This window comes from Aspergillus brunneoviolaceus, assembly GCF_003184695.1.
Source record: "Aspergillus brunneoviolaceus CBS 621.78 unplaced genomic scaffold BO95scaffold_57, whole genome shotgun sequence".
Lineage (NCBI taxonomy): Eukaryota > Fungi > Ascomycota > Eurotiomycetes > Eurotiales > Aspergillaceae > Aspergillus > Aspergillus brunneoviolaceus.
In genome coordinates this window covers 180,132-202,218 of record NW_020290787.1, presented here as the reverse complement: position 1 = coordinate 202,218, position 22,087 = coordinate 180,132, and the positions used below count along the sequence as shown (strand labels likewise).

Here is a 22,087-nt window from a genome sequence, read left to right as displayed (position 1 = left end):
AAGCACAAGTTACTTAATCAATTAATCGTGCTACTACTACTACCTACAATTCTACATGTATGAGTTAACTGATAGCAAGGGCAACTGGTTTATTATGTGCATAGGTCTGGCAACATAAGGTCAGGGATGCTATATCTGGCGAGATAGTAGGCAACGAGGTATGAGGCATATCGTGGTGCTTGGAATGACATTGCGAAAGGTACTGCTTTAATGAATTTTGTGACTCTTCTTTTATTATAACACCCCCCAGAACCATCCATCATAAAGTGGCATCATTGACTCTTCTAATCAAATCAGGAGTCCAGGTTGGCCACTCACCAAGTACATTGTTAATAACTCTGAATTTCTGTCTAATAGCTGGCTATCCCTGCGTTGACTTTCAGAGGAAGGCGGTATCAGATGGCAATATGCTTTAACAGAAGAACAGAAGGCTGTGGGCACGTGAGACTGTGACTGGCCGTTGCTGTGGCTGCAAAATCCTAGGAATATGATGTGACATGTATCTTTATTGTCTTCGACATCCGAGAATTGCTGTTTAAGCACCCGAATAAGCTATTCGATTTTGCCCATTCACTCAGAGCACGCTTCTCCTCCACTGACACAGGTGCGATGTAATTGTTTATCAGGCTCCAACAATGGTAAGGCAAGGAAAGACTTCTCGAGTCTGGTGTTAGCGAGTTTCAAGTGACCCGACTTTGGGCCGCGTTTGAAGCCACACGCCGGGAGGTTAGTTGTTGGGTGGGTGACCACCAGCGAACCCCTTCTGTTGTATGTTTTTGGCACAGACTTTTTTTTGACCATAACTGCGTAAAATTTCTACCGGGCGCAAGCACTTACCTATATTTTGTATGTTTTCAGAAAGACAGATAGAAGGTGGTGGTTGACAGTTTGCGTTGATCATTCTGCCCATTATTTGTAGATACAAATCTTGCATTGAGACCATCGACTATTCGGGCTCAATATTATGCGATGAACGTTGATAAGACTGTGTTCAAGGAATATCTTCTCGTCGCAGCAAATTCATAGAACTTTGAGAATCTTGCATGCTTGATTCAAGAAATCGAACTCTGAGAAAGGAAAGGTTACATAACCACAATTAATTATACTATTCATTAAGAATCCAATCCTAATATCCTCCTCATCCCCTTATTTTGGACCACCCATCCGCCTCCAACTCTAAACGCTCCTGGTCCCTCAAGATGCCCTTCCACCTTACCCATCGCCATATCGGTCAAGAAGGTTCCCAGGCGTTCAGTCGGCGAGTGCATCCCTGTTAGCGCATACCGGAAAACAGGCACGCTCAGGGCTACTCCGATCCTCGGAAAGAACCCCTTCACTCCCTGCGCAGGAATGTACGGCTGAATCGCCAAGTGCATGCCCGGGTCGACGTAGCCCGGTCTCATGCTGTCGGCCCGGAGGCGGGTGGGCATCTGCTCCGATAGCTTACCCAGCAGCTGTTCGGTTTCGCCTTTGACTCGTGCAAAGATTGGAGAGAAGCGACCGGGGTTGTGTGTGGCTCCTTCACCCGAGACGTAGATAAATCGGAAAGGGTGCTGGGGGGAAGAAGATTTGAAGGTGGAAAATGCATCGGCGGCTGCAAGAGCATAGTCCTTGGTGATCTTGACATACTGGCTATCTTGACATTAGCACCTTGCAGTAACATTCCTAATTCATCGCCGCCAACGAAGGGGAAAAAGGTGTGGTGGGGGGTGCCATACTCGGCATTGACATTGGTTGAGCTCGTTCCCAAAGCCCAGACACATCCCTCAGCATCTTGCAGCTGATCCAGCAGCTCTGGTCCGTAGACCTCAAAGTTTCTGTGGAGAATCACGCGGACCCGCGGATCTCTAGAATCGTCTGCCATGGGCACAGGTCTCCGGCTCAGAATTGAGATCTTGGAGACGGCTTTATTCTTGAGCATAGCATCCAGCACGGATGAGCCTACCAGGCCGGTTGCTCCTGTAAGGATAAGATGCATTCTAGATGACTTGGTATCAAGGGCTAACTGTTGGTAATGATGGTGTAGTGGAATTCTCAGCACTCTGAATGGAACTGCTGAGTTAGCTTATATTTCGCACCCTGATTGCCTGCTTTTTTTGGGGTGGGTTGGGCGCAGAATTGGCAACTTAAAACAGTCGACGGTATATTCTTTGCTGGGGTGCTGCGCACGATAACCTTGAAGGCCATATCCGCTTCGGATTTCGGACTTAAAGACTCTGGAGCTAACGGGCTGACAGCTGAGCTGCCGTCCAATTGGCTCACTGCTTGATTATGCAGCCGGATTACATACCCTCCGGATCTCGGATATAAGGCCCACGGGGTTATTACATACGCTGACACCTGGACTCGACTAGTTACTTGACTTAATTTATACCCTACTTGAGCAAACTTGCCTCTGGCCAAGAATAAAACCTGAAAAAGGCTGAGCGAAATGACTTTGTTCAATATTCACATTCCTCGCTAGTCATGATCTACCTATATAACGAAGATCAGAGAGGGGATTGAGGCCCTCGACAGAACAACGCGACAACAGATCTAAGATGTTTTATCGAAGTATTAATTCTGACAGGGTATTGCTTCTCGACTATATTCATACGGAAAGAACTATACCACGTTGCATGAGGCCCATCTTTCAGGCTGAGGTCTTTGTCGTCGCGTGCGCCCTAATCACGGGTTGAGATCTTATCTGAAATAGGCGTCAGCAGCCGGCATTTTCCGGCCGAGCGACCCGGGAACGGAAGGTTCTCACTATGACGGAGACACAAGCTTATTCGTCATAGAGTCTTTCTGCTTCTGCTTGTACTTGAATCTCGAAGAGCTTCCTGTGTCAGGGGTGGGAGGATTCTTAATTGCCCTTCAACAATCTCTACGGCGAGAAGGTGGAGCTACGAGACGTCATTGCATGATCGGCAGGATTACTTCTTTGGTGATTGCTGCCCAGTGTGTAGGGAGCCATATCTTCACGCTTGCCATAGAAAAGGGTGTCGAACTGTATGTCTTTCGATGCCCTAGTCAAACAACGCCCAACCCCCGCAAGCTGAGGAGGCGCTCGTGCAACGTCAAGAACCATTCCATGATGATGTCTCTAACATGGAGCACCACTCTGTATAGTACCCTTGCTGATTCTCTCTCTAAAGAGCTCCAATCTCGACAATTGCCGACCAGTACAGATTAACCATGCGCCTTCATTGTGTTCTCGTATTGCATCTCCTGGCCTTGTTCGCCAGCGGCTATACCACCCGGGAGAGCTCCTACGATGAGTGAGCCTGTTCCGTGATTCTGTGCGTGCTCCGACCGGTGTACTGACTATATTCAAGGGTTGGCCGTTGGTCTCTTCGTGATCAACATGACTAGGGCGAATGGCTGGTCGACGTGACTCGTCGCACCGAGAACAGCTCCCAGCAGTTGCACCCCACGGTGCGGGAATTCGGCGACCTCATCGAGGCTCGACCACATCTGCGGATGCTCTTTGCACTAATGTTCCAGGAAGTGCCTCGAAGCCCTCGTTACATTTACGAGCTCAGCGGACGACCCCAGATCCGAGACTACCGCCACATGCTACGCGTACTCGACCACCTTATCCAGACGGCGCCGCCCTACAGCACCCGAAAAAATCGCATGAGCTATGCCGGTATTCCCCTGAGCAGTTTGCTCAACTGGCCGATGGGGACACAAAGCGGCTTTGCAGCCTTCCTGGACCCCGAAGTCAATGCCATAATAAAGAAGATCCTAAACACCTGGGGCGCATACCTGCAGTCCCCGGACTCGGTTCATGTCCTTGGCAGAGCTCCCACCGACTGGTTCGGCCCGACGGGACTTACTGATCTCACTGACGTTGCGAACATCGGCCGGACGAATTATACGTTCGACGAAATATTCATCGCCAACGCCACGGCCCCGTACCGCGGATTCCAGTCCTGGGACGATTTCTTCATCCGGTCATTCCGCGAGGGCATCCGTCCCGTCGCGGGGAACGACAGCGTGATCGCGAATGCCTGCGAGTCGAAGCCCTATCAGGTGCAGCACAACGTGAGCGCTCACGATCAGTTCTGGATCAAGGAACGGCCGTATTCGATTGTGGACATGCTGGGTGGTGATCCGCTGTCCGAGAAGTTTATCGGGGGCACGGTCTACCAAGCTTTCTTGAGCTCCCTGAGCTACCATCGCTGGCACGCGCCGGTCTCAGGCCGCATCGCGAAAGCCTTCACGTTGAATGGGACCTACTTCTCCGAGCCCCTTATCATCGATCTCGCCGCGCAGGAGCAGAGCCATGACTATCTCGACGAACTGAGTCTGATTGCCGCGCAGCCGTACCTCACCTCGGTGGCCACCCGCGCGGTGATCTTCATCGAGGCGGATCACCCGGCTCTCGGAACGGTGGCGTTCATTGGCGTCGGCATGGCAGAGGTTTCCACATGTGACATTACAGTCAAGCAGGGCGACTATGTCCGCAAGGGGGACGAGTTGGGGATGTTTCACTATGGGGGGTCGACTCACTGTCTCCTGTTTCAAGAGGGAGTCAACGTGACGGGGTTTCCTGCGACAGGGCAAACTTACAATGTGCCTGTGCGAGGTCACTTGGCTACTGTTGGTTGATCGCGCCAAAAAAACCCAGGATGTCATGCCTATGACCCTTCGATCAGATGATGAGCTGCTTCTGGCCATAGAAACTATATCAAAGCTTATCGGAGCGCTGGAAAGTTACTCGGCGTAATATAAAGCACTTCATTGCCGAATTGCTTCGTGATGGTAGTTGTGGTCTTTGTATCATCGCTGCTAAGTTAGGAGAGATACCAGAGGACATTTGTTTGCGGAGAGAACCGAGAAAACAACCTCTTAATATCTTTCACCTTTCTCACGTCCATCGATCCGGTCAACCATAGACTGGTAGTGTGTGGGCCAATACTAAAGTCAATACAGAGCGGGGGAAAAAGTCGAAGATTGAGGATCAAGAACCCCTCAAAACAGCAAGGTTGGCAGATAAATTCACAAAACTACACTCCTTAAGACACCTTGCACATTCTGAGATAATCGTTCCAGTCGGCGGCTAGACCATCCCATCGACCAGCTAGACCAATCACTACCCCAGTTGTGCCTGCAACAAAGTGACATGATCCCATCCATGCACCAAATGCGGGGTAACACAAAGGAGGCCGGGGGGTGTCAACAAAGCACATAATCCGACCACGCCCCGACCACCTTCTCTTCTCCTCCCTCGTCATCGTCGCAAGCTCTCCAACAGACGCGCCATCACTCTCACTCTCCCTACCCTTCGCAAATTCGACTGAATTTCCTCAACCTCCTCATTTCCTCCCATCCGAGCGAACCCTCCAACCAATCACAAATGCCAAGCTCAGCAGCCTCTATGATACGGTACACCCACGCCCGTCAGCCGCCGACCACTAACATCGTCAAATACCACTTCCCCAAGCATCTACTCCCATGCTTTCGGACCGCCACCCTCCCGACCATCATGTCTCTCGCCTATCGGGCGGCCAGTGCCGAGGGACAATATCCTAAGGCCATCCTAATCAGGTACGGAGCGGAAGGCAATCCATATTCAAATCTCCCCCCACCTCCCCAGTTTCCTTCCAGCCATCCCAGCACAAGCCAGGCTACAGGGGCACAGCATCCAGATTCCACACAAGGCTAACCCGATTCTTTTTCGCTTCTCCCACCAGATCCTCCATCCACCTCACGCGGTACCAAAAAAGGGGCCGCACCAAACAGCTCCGGAACACCTGGCACATGACGATCTGCTACAAGAACACGACCCACCTGGCCAAGGGCTCGCACATGACGGCGCATGTCTACGTGAAGAACAAGCATCACCCGGTGTTCCTGCGCGCCAATTACGCCGCCGAGAAACCGGATACGGCGAAGGAGGCGTCGGGGCGGCCAGTCTGGGGATCCGTGGAGAGCTCGCGGTATCTGACGCGCGAAGTCGCGTATGGGTACCTGCCACAGCAACGGGAGCTGGGGCTGTCGGGGGGGTGTGGCTGGGCGTATGCATCTCGTGAGAAGAGGCAGCCTTGGCAAGGGCGAGGAGGGCTGATTCGTTTTGTCCTGGTCCGCGAAAAGGAGGATCTCAAAGAATAGGTAGGTAGCTCTTTCTGAATCTCAATCTGAGTAAACGTCTTGCGATTGAGCGTCTTGTCATTCTCTGTGTGATTTCTTCCGTTCCCATTGCCTTCCTCTATTGTTTCTCTAACAGGTATGTCGGTCTTTGAGATAGAAAACGTCTCGTGCTCTATGCATCCCCACGTCGAGGTAGCTGCACAGAAACCCCCACACGAATCGAATGGGCCGTGATATTATTCAGATCCCCCTCTATCCGATCACCAGCGTGTCCTCGGTCGGAAAGCTGTACTGCGGTACCTCCAAATTAGTTGGGGCGGGGCCCTTGCGCGCCCGTCCGGAGATGTCATAGTGCGAGCCATGACACGGACAAAACCAGCCCCCAAAGTCCCCGGACTCGCCGATGGGCACGCAACCCAGATGGGTGCAAACACCTTATACCAAGTCAGCAATTGGCGCCTGAGCCACTAGTGCTCCCACCAGTCTCAATTGTCGTTAATACTCTGCGAGGAGAGCAAACACCTACCCAACATAATCAACCACTCCGGCTTCAGCACACGGTCCTCGTCCGGCTGCGGATCGCGGAGAGACTTCCAGTCCGTCTTGCGCGCCTCCTCGACCTCATTCTGCGTGCGATGCCGGATGAAGACCGGCTTTCCACGCCACTTGATGATGATCTAAAAGTGTATCACTTTCAGCATCCGTCTGAACTTGAATCCTCCGGGGTAAAACCATGCTCATACATTCTTCCCCTCGGGGATCGCACCGAGGCCAATCTCGACCTTTGCTTGTGCCAAGACATCAGCGGATGCGGACATGTTCGCCAGAAAGCCTGACCAGTTATAGAATAGTTGTTAGATATCTTCGCACCACAAATGCTCTGTCACAGAACCATGATCTGGAATCGGGTGCTGCTCAACTAACTCGCAACCGTATCCTTGGCCCCCACAGCTGTGGTCACACCCAGCGCTCCCGCCATAAAATACGCGATGTTCTGATGGCCCCGGGGCGGTCCGCGGGTTTCATAGGCCTTGAAGCTGGGGACTTTGGTGGTGTCGTACGTCCCCCTGCTGGGAGTCACGACATATTCGGGCGTCTCTGCCCGCTTGGGTCCGATGTCATTACTGACGGCGGCGGACTGGATGTTGAGCACGGGGATTAGCGCGCGTGGGGGGTTGCGCAGGACGGTTCGGGTGACTAGGCTGAGGGACATTCTGACACTTTTGCTCGTGTCGGTGTAGACGGCAGGTGAGATGCTGATGAGGAGAATTTGAAGCAGATAGGGATTAAAATGTGGAAAATGGTTGTGGCAGGCTTCATATGCATCGGAATTGGCTTTGCGTTGACGTCAGCAGTAGGTCAATAGAACCTGTTTGTGGTCGTGTGTTGACTTCAACGATTACTCGATTGACTTTCTCGGGTCTCCCATACCCGCTGAGTGTCTGTGTCTCGAAGTTTGTGTAGAGGTCGGCAGAACATGTTTCATCGGGTGGCCTGGGCTGCGGTAGACCGCTGGCTCTTGAGCTTATCTAATTCACATCTGTCTACCCGGTGCAGATCACCTGTACGAGATATGAGAGATGGTGTTGGTCGCACCGATCGAGCACGACATCAGCAACTTTAAGCAGCAGTGCTATTGAGTGACCTGTATCACTAGGCACCGCCCGAATGTGCAGTGCAGGTCTTTCTTGGCTCTATGCTCTCTGCCATCATTTTGCAAGCGTCATTTGCATAAATCGCTCCACCCAAGTATGTTGAATGCGACATGCTGCGACGGGGCCAGAGTTCTGATAGATATGCCGCTTGCTTCGCCAGCAGGCACGTTGGTAGTGTCATGTGACGGCGGAGTATTAATCTCCCTCTTTCCCGTTCTTCCCCTCCGCATCCAGCTGAATGAGACTGGCAAGGAGCAGTGATTATCCACCTATTGGAGCACTGGCTATGAAATTCTTGGTCAGTGGCCGTTGCGCGACACCATCATCTAACAATGCCCTCTGCTCTCCGTTGGTTCTCTCATCGGTAGCGATGGTTGCAGCGCTGAGCGATCGGGGCATGTGTATGAGTGGGGCTCCCGCACCGTGGGGAAGCAACGGACTTAAGCTAGCTGGAGCTTCGGTCTACGGGCCTCAAGTCCGGGTCTCTGTCTGAGCACGACCGCCCACGATGGAACTTCCGACCATATAAAAGCATGCGAACTCTTGCATCATAAGACATACCGCAGCGTTCACCCTCACGCCAGAACCTCGTCTTGAAGCCCTGCTCATCCCCCAAGGAAACAACAATGACATCCACCGTCGTCTTCATCACCGGCGCCAACACCGGCATCGGCTTCCAGATCGTCCGCGCACTCAGCGACTCCCCCCGGAGCTACCACATCCTCCTCGGCGCCCGCTCGGCCACCAAAGCCCACGACGCCATACAAGCCATCCAGACGGAATTCCCCAATTCGTCGAGTACACTCACCGCGACCATCATCGACATCGAAGACGACGCATCCATCCAACAGGCCTACGAAGAGATCTCGTCGGCCCACGGTCGGGTAGACGTTCTAATCAACAATGCAGGTGCGTGGTAAATGTACAATACAGTACAGTACACAGTACACTCTGAGTCCCTTAACCCCCCTCCCCCCCTTTCCATCCAAATCATTCCGCATCAAAAAAATCTCACACCCTTGAAAACAGGTGCATCCTTCGAAACCCCAGCCACGCGTGGTGACCTGACATCAGAACGCGACCTCTGGAACAAAACCTGGAGCGTCAACACGACCAGCACGCAGATCGTGACCTCGACATTCATCCCCCTGCTGCTCCAAAGCAACGACCCCCGCCTACTCTTCATCACCTCGGGGACCGCCACGCTCGCCGGAACCGAGAACCTGGCGATCGCCGTCAACCGGGCCCCGACCGCGACCGGGTGGCCGAAACCCCCCTCCGGGCCCGGGGCGGGCGGCGTGCCGGCCTACCGCAGCGCCAAGACCGGCCTCAACATGCTGATGCGCGAGTGGCATCGCATCCTGCAGCCCGATGGGGTCAAGGTCTTCGCCATCTCGCCGGGGTATCTGGCCACGGGGCTGGGGGGCAGTCCCGCGCAGATGAGGGCGATGGGTGCCGGGGATCCGACGGTGGCGGGCCCGTTCATTCGGGCGGTGGTGGAGGGGGAGCGCGATGCGGATGTGGGGAGGGTCTTGACCAGGGACGGCATTCAGGAGTGGTGATGGGTCGGGATCTACTGTGCAATCATATAATACTCACAATTCAAGATTCGTACTCGGACCTACAGCAACTGACAAAACAATCCTGCTAAAGCATCGTGGGAGGTAAAAGCTTGATTGTCGTTTTGACTCTTAGTCGTACATACTCGGGTAATATACACATTACTTTTGGTCCGATTTACCCCCCCGGATCTGCGTTCCGATCACTTCCAAGTCACACAACGAAGACATGATAAAGTATGACGCGGAGAGTGGTCACCTCGTGACTCAAACCTCACTTACTGAGACAACTTAGAAGTTTTGAAATCGAGATCTTGTTCTTTTAACAATCATCTCATCTCTTTAGTCTCGAAACCACGATCTTGTTCTTTTAACAACAACAACCTCATATTTGTTGAGACCATGACTACGTCCACCGATTCCAACGAATATTATCAAAGGATCGGCGCGGGTTTCTGCGGCACAGTGTGGGCAAGAAGCTTAGAAGGGCCTGCCATCAAGCGCGAAGATGGAGGACCATCTCGATCACTCGCCAACGATTTTGCGATGCACAAACGAGCATACGAGGCATTTCTCAGTCTATTCTGTGCTAAGCACTTCATGAAAAGCTCACCAACCGAGCCACACGCGCGTATTCCTCAGTGCCACAGATATATTACGCCGGAAAACCAGTCTTGGTGGAACGAAAATCTCCGATGGTTCCCACACGGATATGCAGCCTGTAATGCGATTCTGTCCGAGAGAATCCCTCCTTTTCCCGAGCACATCAGACGTCTTCTCGTGGACACGTATTGTCCTCCTAAAATTCGCCAGCAGATTCTGCACAGCGCCAGCAACGAAGCCTGCCTCATCCGACCGTATATCGGCCGCCAGCGCACCTACGGCACGGCCACGAACGTCCGATCTCGATTTCGAGGCTTTTCCCTCCGAAACTTCCCGCTTCATGTCGATCAGATGGCGGAACTGGGGATTAGCATCGAAGATGTTGACTGCTATGCTGGCATGATGGGCGACGCACTGGCCACATTTCACTGGGTCGCGAGGATGGATGCGAACGATGTCGAGTTTGTTTTGGCTCCGCGGTCGCCAACTGTTATCAGCACTGAGAACGACGAGGCCACGCACAACAGCAGCAGCAACGCCATCACAAATGTCTTAGGTACACATACCATGTGGATCTTGGATTTCGACCTCTGCCACCAAATCCCGATGGACCTGGAAGGTGTTCAGCAAGAGCTTTCTTCAAGAACGACCCCTTTTATCCACGGCTGCACATGACACAGTGGCCTGCGTTTTGTCGTCGGTATCTGGGTGCCGCTCAGCAGATTGCTCGCATCTACCCCAAGTGTAGCGTCGATGCTATATATGACTTGGCTCGTCGGTTTATCGAGCTTGTCGAGGCGAGGAAGTGATGCCCACAGCTTGAGGTATATGATGATGATACACTGAACAAGAAACGAGCGACGTAACGTTGCAGGCCTTAAACCTACCTCAAATTCTCAGTTTGTCTTGCCCACTCAACGAAACAAGTAGTCGAGACGGAATACACTGATTGTATCAAAATAGAACGACGCTTAATAACATTATTAATTCCAGATCTAATCGCTTCAACACACGGTCTATAGAATTTTTACAGCAAATGCCAATTGACACGAAACAGCACAAATCAAACAACCTCATGATCCCTCTCCACCTTCCGCTCCACCGACTCCCTCCAGACGACAATCACCAAGAAACCCACCGCCAAAGCGCAAAGCGCCGCCAGGATCGTCATCCACCAGCCAAACCCAATACTCGACGCCGCAATCGGCGAGACCACCGTGCCAACCGCCGCCAGCAGATTCCGCACCAGATTCAGATCCGCAACGACCGCCGCCCCGGCGCCCGGCCGCACATCCACCAGGAACGGCATGACCGTGGCGGTGACGAGCATCAGCCCCAGCCCGAACAGAAACGCGCCGACGAGCGGCGCAAACCAAAACACCTGGCGCTCGACCAGCCACCCGTAGATGACCAATCCGGCGGGCACGAAGCCCACCCCGTACCACACCGTGCGCAGGCGCGCGGCCGGGTGGATCTTGCCTCCGTGCGCGGCCTGGTGGCGACGCAGCTGGGCGTCGCTCAGCTTGCCGCCGACAAGGCTGCCGATCGCGTACCCCAGGCAGTTGCTGAGGTAGCACAGGCCGATCTCGATCGGGGAGAAGTCGTAGGGCTGGGCGGCGTAGGCGTACGGCAGGGTGGAGTTGAAGCAGTACAGGCTGGCGAAGCAGATGCTGATGTAGGCGATGGTCAGGGCGATGGAGGGGACGAGCAGGAATTTCAGCTTGGGGAGCGGGCCCATGATGTCCCGTTTGAGCGCTTGGTACCACCGTTGCTGCTGCTGCTGTTGCTGCTGTTGAGGTTCGTTGTTGAACGTAGATTTGACGAGCGTCTCCGGAAGGCAGAGCGTGGTGATGACGGCGGCGCTGAAGGTGAAGATGGCCATGAAGTAGAGAATCGAGCGCCATCCCAGCCAGACCTGGAGCGCACCGCCGATAATGGGGGCCAGCAGGGGTCCGATCAGCGTGCCCAGGTAGAACCACCCCAGGGCGGATCCGCGCTCCGTCGGCGGGAAGACATCGCCGACCACGCCCGCACCCACGCTCTGCGCGGAGGAACAGCCCAGCGCCTCCACCAAGCGGAACACAATCATCAGGGCGAGGGAGTCGGACGCGGCGCAGACAATCACCGCGATGGTGGAGAGGATGAAGCTGGCTACTAGGACCGGCCGGCGGCCGTATTGCTGGCTGAGCGTGCTCCACCACAGGGGCGCCACGGCCAGCCCTAAGAGGAATGCTGTCGTGGTCAGAGCCACCTGCGTTTCTGTTGTGTGAAAGTGTTCCACGAGAGTGGTGAACGAGGGGAAGAGAATGCAGGACGCAAACGGCGCGGTAAAGGCAGATAGAGTGATTACAGCCACGATGAGATGTTTCTGCCATGGCGAGTATGACTGTGGGTCTTCACGACGGCGTAACAAGCAGAAGCGATCGAACCAGAGGCGTGATGGTGTCGCCGCAGGGCTTTTGGTGGTTTGGGTGGCTTCGATCGACGACATTTTGCTGGTGTGGAGACGATCGCTTTCTTGGAGAATGAGAACCAATTGATGATTGTTTGTTTTGACGATAGAAACATGATGCTGGTGGAGCATGCCTGGTCTTGTTATACCCAGTGAGTGTCAGCGTGGAGGGCCCCAAACCACAGGCATCGGGATTTCGGGACTTCGGAAATTCACAGACACACAGTCTGCACTAAACCCGAAAGCCCGAGCACGATAAGAGATCTTTCTGCTCCCTCACAGCCAATGCCATTCGCAGATCGAGAACGCCACAAGGCTGCAGCAGCGGCAACTTATCCTTATCGTGCTGCCCTATTAATATTTCTCAGGGACGTTTCCCACCCCCACGAACCCCCAACGTTCGGAAATGTCCGAGATCACTATTCCCGCTGCTCGCATTTCCCGACCACCACAACCAGCGCTGCAAGGATGAACAAAAGCTGCGTCAAATGCGCCGATTCCAAACTACGCTGCAACCTCGATCAATCTGGATCACCCTGTTCACGATGCCGTCACAAGGGATGGCATTGCGAGCGGGCAGAGCGCAAGAAGCGCGCCCGCCGAGCCACGCCCAGGCAGACCAGCTCGATTCCATCCCCACCACAGACAAGCAGCGAAGGTCGATGGGATAACAGCCTCGACGTGAGCCCAGCCCTCGATCCGCCTGTCGACTGGCTTTCCCCAGGTCTGCTGTCAACCGAGGACCTCGACTTCCTCAACCAGCTAGCCGACATCGAAAGCTTCGATACATTCGGCGACATGACATCGTGGGACTGGACGCCGCCCGAAACGCCATTCCCGGACAATCCCACTGCTTTCCGTGAACCACCACGAGCAACAACTACAACAGCGCATACAGATCAAATCCTCCATCAACCCCCCCTCCCCGGCACATCCTTGCACGACACAGGGCCCATCATCTCGCCCGACAACTTCCGCCTGCCCGCCGACTTCACCCTCGAGACCGAACCCGCCGACCGCATCACCATCCCCGTGCATCGCCTCGAAACCTACGCCCGACTCTTCTTCGCGCACTTCCACCCCCTCTTCCCCCTGCTCCATCTGCCCACCTTCCACCTGGCCTCCGCGCCCCCCATCCTCATCCGAACCATCACCTCCATCGGCGCAGCCTTCAACCCCACCGACCCGACATCCCCAACCGACGCCAAACGCCTATACAGCTCTCTCCCCACCCACTTCGCCAAAACCTGCCTCCGCTCACCGGACCACCCCACGCAACCCAGCCTCGCCGACCTCCAAGCCCTCCTCCTCAGCCAATTCGCCAGCACAGCCAAAGGCGGCAGCGCGGAACGCGCCGCCGCCCGGCTCCTGCACCCGCTCCTCGTGACCGCCGTCCGCCAACAGGGCCTGCTGAAAGTGCACGGGGAGTGCACGGTGGCCGCGCGGAACGCCCGCGCGTGGGAGCCGTGGGTGGCCAAGGAGTCCCGCAAGCGCGTGCTGTGGGGCGTCTACGCCGTGGACTGCTACCAGGCGCTGCTGGGCGGGAGCAAGCCGCTGCTTTCGCCGCAGGAGACGCGGGCGTCGTTCCCGTGCGACGAGGCGAGCTGGGGCGCGTGGTCGGCGTCGGGCTGGGCCGCGTTACCCGCGCAGGATCCCTCGAGTTGCTTCCAGTCCGCGGTCAGGGGGTTGATGGGCGCAGCGGCGGCGGCGGCGGCGCGGGGGGGTGGTCTGGAGGCAGCGGGGGCGTCGTCGAAGCTGACGGCGTGGGATCTGAATCTCTTGATTCTGGCGATACATTCGCTGCTGCTCGAGGCGCAAACCTCCATCCTCCCGGTGGATCTGTCCGCGATGGAGCGCGCGTTGCATATGTGGAAGGCTTGGTGGGATGGGGTTTCGCGGGGGGGTGCGCAGCGCCAGCAGCATCACGTCATTCGTGCTGGGGGGCTTTTGGTCACCAATAGCGTGACCCTGTACCATCTAGCTGTTTACCTGTTGAAGCACGGGCGGCCGGAGCTGGATGAGAGCGCGTATTTGGGGAGGTCGACGAATCCTGGGAATCCGCTAATTAAGAGAGAGGAGGTCTTTCAGGAGACCATGACGAGATGGGTGCAGAATATGATGGAGGAGCTTCAACGAGGAGAGATGGCCGATGTTGACGAATTGTAGGCGGTGGAATGGCCGATCAAGGAGCGTTGAGAGTTCTATAATGTGACATGACCGCGTTCGTTGAAGCGGCTTTTGGACTTAGGGTGGCTTTAAATGTTGTATGATCGTATAATCTATCTCACTATTGGTTTGGGCTCTCGTAACCCCATGTTTCTGACGCATCGACTCTTTTCTCTTAGCCGGAGACAACAGTAAAGCATGATTAGCCTTGCACCGAAGCAAAACAAAACCATTGGCCTGGACAAGGTTCGGAAAACAGCCAGCTACTATACATTGATTAACAACTCCGATTTACCACTTGCAGAATGCTCGGCTTCTTTTTGACAAACATTTGAATTTGAAATCAAAACAAGTCATAGCTTGAGTAGAGTGCACATATATAGACACGCCACAATTACAGAACACATCATTCTCAATCACATAAACCTTGACATCACTACATCACAGAGCGTAGCTGAGCTCAATCCTCCCAGAACAACCCATCCCGATTATCATCCTTACTCATCTTTACCTCAGCAGATCGATAAGCTACAGCCTGCTCAGTCCTCTCACACAACGACAGTCCGGACACTAACACCTGCAGGAATCATGGTCAGCTCATGTCCACACCCCACCGGAACATCCAGAAACTCACCGTTCGTCGGACTCGCGCCCATAACCTTGTCATAGAAGCTCTGACTCGTCTTCTTCCGGATCACGCGCGGCACCACCAGCCCATTCGATTCGCGCGAGCTCGACGAGGCATAGCTCGACTCGCCATTTCCAAACGCCGTCACCATCGTTTCTGCCTGCTGCTGCTGCAACTTGGGCGCCGCCAACGCGGCGATCACCGGCCGCACGGCCGAGACCACGACGGGGGCGTACTTCATGACCGAGGGCCCGATCTTCTGCACTGCCGACTGGATTGCGGTGAAGAAGCTCTCCTCCTCCTTCGCTCCGGTGACATCCACAAGGCCGTGATGCTGCGCACTCTGCTGCTGCAGAACCGAAACCGGAAGAGGGAGTTGTTCGAGCTGATCGAGCTGACTTGAGGGCAAGTCGCGAAGCACGCGCAAAGTCGCCCCAGCCAACAGGGCGCGACGGCCCAGGGTCTTCATTTGCTGGTCCATGGGCGTTTCCTCTTCCGCCAAGGAATCGAAAGCACTCTCCGCCCCCTTGGCCTTGGTGTAGGGGATCAACTGACTCACCACCGACAGCCCCGTCTGCACGGCGCCGACCCCGTGACTCGCCGCCGACAGTACCGTGCTGAACGTGCTCCAGAAACTCTCATCTCCGGGGGACTGCTGCGCCGCGCGGACTAGCCGAGTAGTGAAGGGGTCAGCGCTAAGCCCTCTGTCCTCACCCGCCATCGTCGCGGTGAACGAGGCCATCGAGGAGGATGAAGTGGCCGTCGTCGAGCGCAGCGCAGACACCTTGGCCGCCGACGCGGTCCCAAAGGTCACCATGGCGGACTCGGTGCTGGTGCCCGCCAGCACGTCCTGGACGACCTGCAGGGCGGCGGGCATGACCACCGCCGGCAGCAGCCGGGGCGCCACCGCCTCCGCGTCCGCCGCCGCCTTCTGGTACTCGACCATGATCTTCGTGCTGATCCCCAGCTCCTTCATCTTCTCCGCGTCCGCTCTCAGGAAGGCCTGCAGCGCTGCTTCGGCCAGGATACTCTCCTGCGCCGAGCCGGGGGACGAACTCCCTCCAGACAGGGTGGTGCTCGGACCACTACCACTTACAAGGGTGGTGGTGGTGGTGGTGGGCGTGGAATCCACGAACCCACTCTCCGCGCACTTCTGCGCCGCGGCCGAGATGGCCGTGCCAGCCAACGCGGCCACGGAGCCCCCGATCGGCCCCAAGAACGGGCTGACGGTCGTCAGGGCGCCGGAGACGATGGGCGCGCCGACATGCAGGACGTCTTTGAGGTCGTCCCAGAAGTTCTCTTCCGCGGTGCGGGTCTGGCGCTGGCCGAGGCGGTCGACCAGCAGGTACTGGATGCCGGTTTGCGGGTCGGACCTTTGGACGGGGTAGGTTTGGTAGCTCTCGAACACGCTGATGTAGTCTGTGTAGGGATTGCCGAGGAGGAGATTGTCCGCGGTGCTGGGGCTGCTGTTGCTGATCGGACTGGCGGAGTTGTTGCCGACGTCGCCGTAGACATGGGCGCCGATGGAGATGTGGGGTTGGTTCTCGAGGAGGACGGGGGAGCCGGATTGGCCTATCATCGGCACATGTGTTAACTGGCTGTCGACATAGCTAAGAGAGGTAAAAGGGGGGCAGGCTGGGCGCCTACCTTTGTAAGTATCGATCCGATATTCCAGCATATGGTTCGCAGCCGCCTGGCGGTTCCACTGCACGGCCTTGAACTCCTCGTACATCTGCGCGCCCGGCTCCCCCTTGTACCGCATATCGCCGGGGTACCCGACAACCCCGATCGAGTCGGAGCCCGCCACGGGGGTGTCGGAGAACTGGAACGGGGTGACCGCCGTGAACGGACGCTCCAACTGGATGAAGGCCACGTCGTTGTGGCGGTTCGAGGACGAGTGCAGCCACCCCTCGGTGGTGACGATGCGGACCCCGTGCCGGAACTGCACGTTCGCCGACGGGCTGTCGATCGACCCCTTCCCGTTGTATCCGATGTAGGCCTTGACCTCGTTGGCCCGGCCGAAGCCCTCCTTCCAGTCGAAGGCGCAGTGGCCTGCCGTCACGAGGAGGTCGTCCCGGATGAGCCAGCCCGTGCCCATCGCGTAGCGGGTGTCATTGGGGGACTGGCCGGCGTAGTGCATGAAGAGTTTGACGATGGCTGCGAGAGAGACATCGGGTCAGTATCTCGTGAGGGACAACAGAGGAGGGTGGGGTCAGTGTTCTTACAGCGGTACTTGCCCCCGGGGGCAAGGTGCATTGGGTCAACGAGTTGGCGCTCGTCTTCGAAGACGGACTCGCCGCCCTCCTGCTGCAGACCAAAGCACGACTCGGCTGCTTGGGAGGGCGTGCTTTGCAGCGTCCAAGTGGCGGCGACGACAGGCATGACTTTTGTTTTGGTGCAAAAAGAAAGATAGAATGTGTGAAATGTGTAATGAGAGAGAGAGACTAAATCGCTGCAGAGATGAATGAATGCGATGATGATGAGAGTGATGTTTCTGGCCGGTTTGAACCCTCTTATATAGCTTCATCGTCGCTAGATGTTTCCCCCTCGTGTCGCTCGACCCTTTCAGCTGTGTTGATGCATGTGTCTCCCTCGACAACCGTATTTGTGGCTGCCTGAGAATATCCTGCTCACCCTGTTCAGCTGGAGGTCAGGTTATGTGATGCAACCGTGAAAATGTGATAGTGATATGGCGTGTGAGCTCCGACAGAAAGGTATCCGTTGCCGACGAACACAGTCTCCTGCATTAGGACATGCATACCATCCAAATTCTCAGACCAGATCTGGGAGCAGATTGGCCAGAGAGTGCATGTGCTGAAGACTCCTTCGTATCAACTCCTGCAAGATGCTAGCTCTTACATGCTGCAGGGGGAATGGGTCTTGGCAGAAGGATTAGATGATTGTAGCTGGATATTGACATTCCCCAGCCCGCAGTATAAAGTAACATTGCTCTAGCTAATTCATGTGTTACAGCCGACCTTCAACCACAAACTCACAGCAACAACATCTCTCTACCTATATTATCCGATTGATTGCCCATGTTCACCAATTCCATCACATCAAAGCTTTGACATGGTGAATCTCAGCCGTCGGGTATTTTTCCCATTCTTCATGAGGGATCCCGTTCCTGCAGCGGGGAAGCAGTCTAGATCCGAGGCTGCAGGGCCTGTCCTCGCCCGAATTCACCAATCTGACTGCGCACTCCTGCAGAATCAGCCAATTTCTATGTTCTGTGTTCTCAATGTGGGATAATCGAGCGACGGGGTCGCCGTACCTGAACGTGCCCCGCCCCCATTCTAGACTATTGCCGGGTATCTCCATTGCCGGCTGGTGGCGCGTGTTGAGGTAAACGTGATCATGAAGAATTCCAGGCGAGAGTGTGATTCCAGTTAGTGGAGATTGAACCTAGAAATCATGGCTTTGGATTTGAGTAGGACTTTTTGCAGGACAGTAACATTGTTGTCGGTGATGATGTGCGATCCAGATATATCCGTCGTCGCTCAGGATACCTCAGCTCTGCAAATACATAGCGAGGTCCACCTCCAACCTCCCAAGTCCACAGCAAAATATGAACTTCGCTAACCAGGTATTCATTCTAGGTATCTCAAGACAGAAGAAAAAATCTACCAATCAGCCATTAGGATTAATCCAACTCACATAACCCGATAATCGCTCCACCCCACCCAAACCCATTGTTTCCTACCCCAACCCAGACAAACAAACCTCCCCTAAGAAATCGCAAACCTCGACCTCGCCCGCAACTTCGCCCCATACAAATACAGCACAAAAATCCCAATCACACCTAACGTACTCAACCCGCCCAGCAAACTGACCCCCTTCCCGATCCCCAGATTCAGGAACATGGGGCGCGCATACAGGATCGACCCGCACGCCATGGCGGACCGGAAGAAATCGTTGGCCGCGAAGAGACTGGCCGCGTAGGCCGGGTACGACATGGGCACATAGACGAACACGCACTGCAGCACGATAAACGCCGAGCTGCCGTAGATGGTGATGCCGATCGTGGGCACGATCCAGTGGATGTGGCGGTTGGCCGTCCACCCGAACAGGAACAGGCCGATGGGCGGGCCGAAGCACCCGATCAGCGCGGGGACCAGCCGGCTCTCTTGGGTTTTCGGGACCCCCCGCAGCAGTTGGGGGATGAGGTAGTAGAGGAGGTAGGCGAAGTAGATGGCTACCGCTAGGAGGCAGGCGACGAGGACGCAGAGGAAGACGAGGCCGATGGTGCCGAGGGTGAAGTTGTAGAGGGGCGGGTAGACGAGGGGGAAGACTTCGAAGAACTTTTGGGGGCGGAATTAGTATCGGTTTGGGAGGGGAGGGAGAGGGGGAGGGAGAGGGGGAGGGAACGTACAGAGTAGTAGATACCGTAGACGATGGCTGTGTAGACTTGGACGAAGAGAATGGCGGGGTCTTTAACCGTGATTTCGATGGGCTTGATGATCGCGTCGATGATGATGGCGGACGGCTTCAGCTGGGCCTGCACGATCTCCGACTGCGATTTGAGGTGGTTCGACCCGATCAATTTGCGCAGACGACGCGCTCGCTGGTGGAGCAGCGTCGGGGTGGAGGTCTCGGGGAGCAGAAGGAACATGAGGCCGAAGACGGGGCCGGCTCCCCACAGGATCTCCCACAGCGACCATCGCCATCCCATGGCGGAGACGGCAAAGCCCGAGATCAACGGGCCCAGAGCCGGTCCACAGTAGGCTGCGGTCACCCAGGCACTGAGTGCGAAAGGCAGGTACAGCAACGAGTAGATGTCCTGCATTGTCGCCCCTCCCGTGGCCAGACAGGGGCTTCCAAAGAAGCCCTGCAAGAAGCGGAGCACCAGCAGGCCTCCGAAGTTGTGGACCAGTGGGAGTGGAATGGAGATAATCACAAACAAGAACATGGTAATGCAGTACACCGGGGAGCGCCCGATGGAAGGGACTTCCGACAGCGGAGAGAAGAACAGAGGCCCCACTCCGTACCCTAACACATACAATGACAGCCCCAGAGCAGACGCCGTGGTCGAGACGCCAAACTCGGCCATGATCCCCTCCTCCGACGAGACATAGATCGCTGACCCCGCATACACAATGAACGTATAGAGAAATATGATAAGCCCCACAAATGCCTTCTTCGTCTGAGTCCAGTTCTGTGGGTTCGCTGGATCGTCCGGCCCGTACCAATCCACCATCACAAAATCCGGGGGTAGTGTGTCAGCCTCACTCTTATCGTCTGGGATAGGTTTGTCCAACAGCTTCTCTGGGTCCTGATCGGCGTGCTGGTTGTGGAAGATGGAGCTGCTCTGTTCGCTTTGTTGCGGTCGGTTCCCCGGTGGGGCTTTAATGCCCGGCACGCCGAGTCGCGCCAGGCCCTGCAGGTATTCGGGAGGGAAAACAAAGTCTGCCTCCTCTTCGGGGTACTTGAAGTACTTCTTCTTGGTCACCCATCGAATCACTTGCCCCAAGGGGGCATCACGGATCAGACTATTCATGGCGGTCTTCGTTGAGTAGAGTAGACTTTGATGGAATCGCTAGATCAGATTTGCCTATAGTTCATGATGAGATCTACCTGGATCGACTACACAAACAAACCATGCGATCGTATCGAGCATCTTTATAGTAAGAGACCCCCGGACGAGGCTGTTACTTGATGCATCGAATGCTCCCTAAGCCGGCGGGAACTGGCTGGCGGATTGGAAATCCACCTCCGGAGTTAAGCCCTACAGCCGCACTATGCTGGCCACGCCAGAACCTTATTTTGCTGTACTTTGCAGGGGGAGTCGTCGGTTTAACCCCCGGAGTTACCGATCCATGGAGATGGGTGGTGATGGTCGAGCTGTCAGTCGCTAGCTCGTGGCGTGCTTGAGCTTTGACATGAGGTGGTGATGTCAGTGCCCAACCGCTGGCTGACTGATGGCCATCGTATCCATTCCAGCGGAATCCGATGTTTTGTCATCAACCCTGCAATCAAGGGTACGCCGAAACCCAATTTTGCACGGTGGAAAAAGGAAGATGAATCACAAATGGTGGCCAAGTGCATGTCTATTGGGACACGCTGTGTATGCCCGGCCGGGTACTTCGTATTCGCTGGTGAAGTGTCTGGGTCGATGCGGTCCGAGTGAAGAAGTCTGAGAGGAAGTGCGGTCAGCATAACGTTCAAAAATCAAATATGCATATTCAGGATCAAATCATACAAGTCATATTATAGGGGTCTGGGGCGCTCGGTTGATCTGGCGCTCGAGGTCTCAGATCTCGGCCTCGTGATAGCCGTGTTGAGATGGGTTGCAGATACGGAGAAATCTGCATGGACGCGCCGCATGGGAGACACGTGAAGAGGTCAAGCCGTGCTTATGGCAGGGCCCATGCACATGGGTCGCAGGAGGCGGTGATCAAACTGCGTGTGAGTCAGGGAAATGACTGGTCTCGGAGATTAGGCCAGACCCGATGTACCCGACTTGTAAGTTTGATGAGGCTGAAGCTGATTACGGAAAGCTGATCGGCCAGCGCCCAGCTGTCATGCAAGCCGCGTCGCCCGAGACATATTCGGGCAAGAGATACAGGTTCAAGTAAACCTCAAAAGTGACACAGGAGGAAATACTATGACTTTTCAAGCGTAGGCAATACCCTTCTAGTTGACGACATTGGAACGCTACATCATAAATGAGCCAAATGTGAAATAAATCAGCTTGCCAGCGACCGCCCAAACCGCAGCCTGGCACATGCGCCCGAAGCGAGAGCGTAGCCAATGAGAAAACCCCGACTGCATATCAATCTAAAGTAAGGCCACCCAGGTTTCAAATGTTAAGACAGCTTATTCCCCAGAGCATGACGACTGGAAGCTGGCTGATTCATTCGAGAAAGCAGTTCTCCTCATCGGCAGCAAGCATCCCCAGACATCAAAGCCCGAGAAGAATCGTCAGTCGTGGGTCAAACACTGTGCC

The 22,087-nt window shown here is 55.3% G+C and overlaps 11 protein-coding genes across 11 annotated transcripts; 6 read left to right on the top strand and 5 right to left on the bottom strand.

Annotated features, from left to right (window-relative positions):
* Window positions 1–1,112: 1,112 nt before the first annotated feature.
* BO95DRAFT_475455 (putative nucleoside-diphosphate-sugar epimerases) lies at window positions 1,113–2,019 on the bottom strand (the record flags this gene model as incomplete). The annotated part of the gene is made up of 2 exons (XM_025589860.1): window positions 1,719–2,019; window positions 1,113–1,632 (listed from the first exon to the last, which is right to left on the bottom strand). Exons 1-2 carry the CDS (start codon window positions 1,976–1,978, stop codon window positions 1,113–1,115), a joined length of 780 nt encoding a protein of 259 aa, XP_025439623.1. The 5' UTR covers window positions 1,979–2,019.
* A 987-nt stretch (window positions 2,020–3,006) lies between these two features.
* Window positions 3,007–4,926, top strand: BO95DRAFT_445419 (uncharacterized protein). Its single transcript, XM_025587147.1, has 2 exons — window positions 3,007–3,693; window positions 3,751–4,926. The coding sequence occupies exons 1-2, from the start codon at window positions 3,478–3,480 to the stop codon at window positions 4,594–4,596; spliced, it is 1,062 nt and encodes a 353-aa protein (XP_025439622.1). The 5' UTR covers window positions 3,007–3,477; the 3' UTR covers window positions 4,597–4,926.
* A 418-nt stretch (window positions 4,927–5,344) lies between these two features.
* BO95DRAFT_466292 (uncharacterized protein) lies at window positions 5,345–6,099 on the top strand (the record flags this gene model as incomplete). The annotated part of the gene is made up of 2 exons (XM_025589203.1): window positions 5,345–5,535; window positions 5,682–6,099. 2 exons carry the CDS (start codon window positions 5,345–5,347, stop codon window positions 6,097–6,099), a joined length of 609 nt encoding a protein of 202 aa, XP_025439621.1.
* Window positions 6,100–6,330: 231 nt separating this feature from the next.
* On the bottom strand, window positions 6,331–7,413 carry BO95DRAFT_484280 (ubiquinol-cytochrome c reductase iron-sulfur subunit mitochondrial precursor; the record flags this gene model as incomplete). Its single annotated transcript, XM_025590337.1, has 4 exons — window positions 7,003–7,413; window positions 6,822–6,910; window positions 6,605–6,755; window positions 6,331–6,512 (listed from the first exon to the last, which is right to left on the bottom strand). Exons 1-4 carry the CDS (start codon window positions 7,289–7,291, stop codon window positions 6,331–6,333), a joined length of 711 nt encoding a protein of 236 aa, XP_025439620.1. The 5' UTR covers window positions 7,292–7,413.
* An 820-nt stretch (window positions 7,414–8,233) lies between these two features.
* BO95DRAFT_516665 (putative short chain dehydrogenase) lies at window positions 8,234–9,295 on the top strand (the record flags this gene model as incomplete). Its single annotated transcript, XM_025591837.1, has 2 exons — window positions 8,234–8,642; window positions 8,763–9,295. Exons 1-2 carry the CDS (start codon window positions 8,360–8,362, stop codon window positions 9,293–9,295), a joined length of 816 nt encoding a protein of 271 aa, XP_025439619.1. The 5' UTR covers window positions 8,234–8,359.
* Window positions 9,296–9,694: 399 nt separating this feature from the next.
* On the top strand, window positions 9,695–10,864 carry BO95DRAFT_475451 (uncharacterized protein; the record flags this gene model as incomplete). The annotated part of the gene is made up of 2 exons (XM_025589859.1): window positions 9,695–10,516; window positions 10,540–10,864. 2 exons carry the CDS (start codon window positions 9,695–9,697, stop codon window positions 10,702–10,704), a joined length of 987 nt encoding a protein of 328 aa, XP_025439618.1. The 3' UTR covers window positions 10,705–10,864.
* A 77-nt stretch (window positions 10,865–10,941) lies between these two features.
* On the bottom strand, window positions 10,942–12,437 carry BO95DRAFT_445416 (MFS transporter). Its single transcript, XM_025587146.1, has one exon. The coding sequence runs from the start codon at window positions 12,384–12,386 to the stop codon at window positions 10,959–10,961; it is 1,428 nt and encodes a 475-aa protein (XP_025439617.1). The 5' UTR covers window positions 12,387–12,437; the 3' UTR covers window positions 10,942–10,958.
* Window positions 12,438–12,752: 315 nt separating this feature from the next.
* On the top strand, window positions 12,753–14,640 carry BO95DRAFT_475449 (Zn(II)2Cys6 transcription factor). The gene has a single exon (XM_025589858.1). The coding sequence runs from the start codon at window positions 12,816–12,818 to the stop codon at window positions 14,511–14,513; it is 1,698 nt and encodes a 565-aa protein (XP_025439616.1). The 5' UTR covers window positions 12,753–12,815; the 3' UTR covers window positions 14,514–14,640.
* Window positions 14,641–15,061: 421 nt separating this feature from the next.
* On the bottom strand, window positions 15,062–17,523 carry BO95DRAFT_369308 (trypsin-like serine peptidase; the record flags this gene model as incomplete). The annotated part of the gene is made up of 5 exons (XM_025582862.1): window positions 15,062–15,447; window positions 15,541–16,713; window positions 16,789–16,963; window positions 17,015–17,298; window positions 17,367–17,523. The coding sequence occupies 5 exons, from the start codon at window positions 17,521–17,523 to the stop codon at window positions 15,062–15,064; spliced, it is 2,175 nt and encodes a 724-aa protein (XP_025439615.1).
* Window positions 17,524–18,869: 1,346 nt separating this feature from the next.
* Window positions 18,870–20,638, bottom strand: BO95DRAFT_369350 (MFS transporter; the record flags this gene model as incomplete). The annotated part of the gene is made up of 2 exons (XM_025582864.1): window positions 18,870–19,442; window positions 19,514–20,638. 2 exons carry the CDS (start codon window positions 20,636–20,638, stop codon window positions 18,870–18,872), a joined length of 1,698 nt encoding a protein of 565 aa, XP_025439614.1.
* Window positions 20,639–20,721: 83 nt separating this feature from the next.
* On the top strand, window positions 20,722–21,409 carry BO95DRAFT_445415 (uncharacterized protein). Its single transcript, XM_025587145.1, has 2 exons — window positions 20,722–21,274; window positions 21,341–21,409. Exon 1 carries the CDS (start codon window positions 20,797–20,799, stop codon window positions 21,010–21,012), a length of 216 nt encoding a protein of 71 aa, XP_025439613.1. The 5' UTR covers window positions 20,722–20,796; the 3' UTR covers window positions 21,013–21,274; window positions 21,341–21,409.
* Window positions 21,410–22,087: the final 678 nt, after the last annotated feature.

Excerpts from the sequence above, each read along its gene's own strand:
- BO95DRAFT_445419 (XM_025587147.1), top strand. The coding sequence starts at position 3,478 with ATGTTCCAGGAAGTGCCTCGAAGCCCTCGTTACATTTACGAGCTCAGC. Across the intron at positions 3,694-3,750 it reads AAAGCGGCTTTGCAGCCTTC|CTGCAGTCCCCGGACTCGGT; the intron begins CTGGACCCCGAA and ends TGGGGCGCATAC.
- BO95DRAFT_445416 (XM_025587146.1), bottom strand. The coding sequence starts at position 12,386 with ATGTCGTCGATCGAAGCCACCCAAACCACCAAAAGCCCTGCGGCGACA.
- BO95DRAFT_475449 (XM_025589858.1), top strand. The coding sequence starts at position 12,816 with ATGAACAAAAGCTGCGTCAAATGCGCCGATTCCAAACTACGCTGCAAC.
- BO95DRAFT_445415 (XM_025587145.1), top strand. The coding sequence starts at position 20,797 with ATGCATCGAATGCTCCCTAAGCCGGCGGGAACTGGCTGGCGGATTGGA.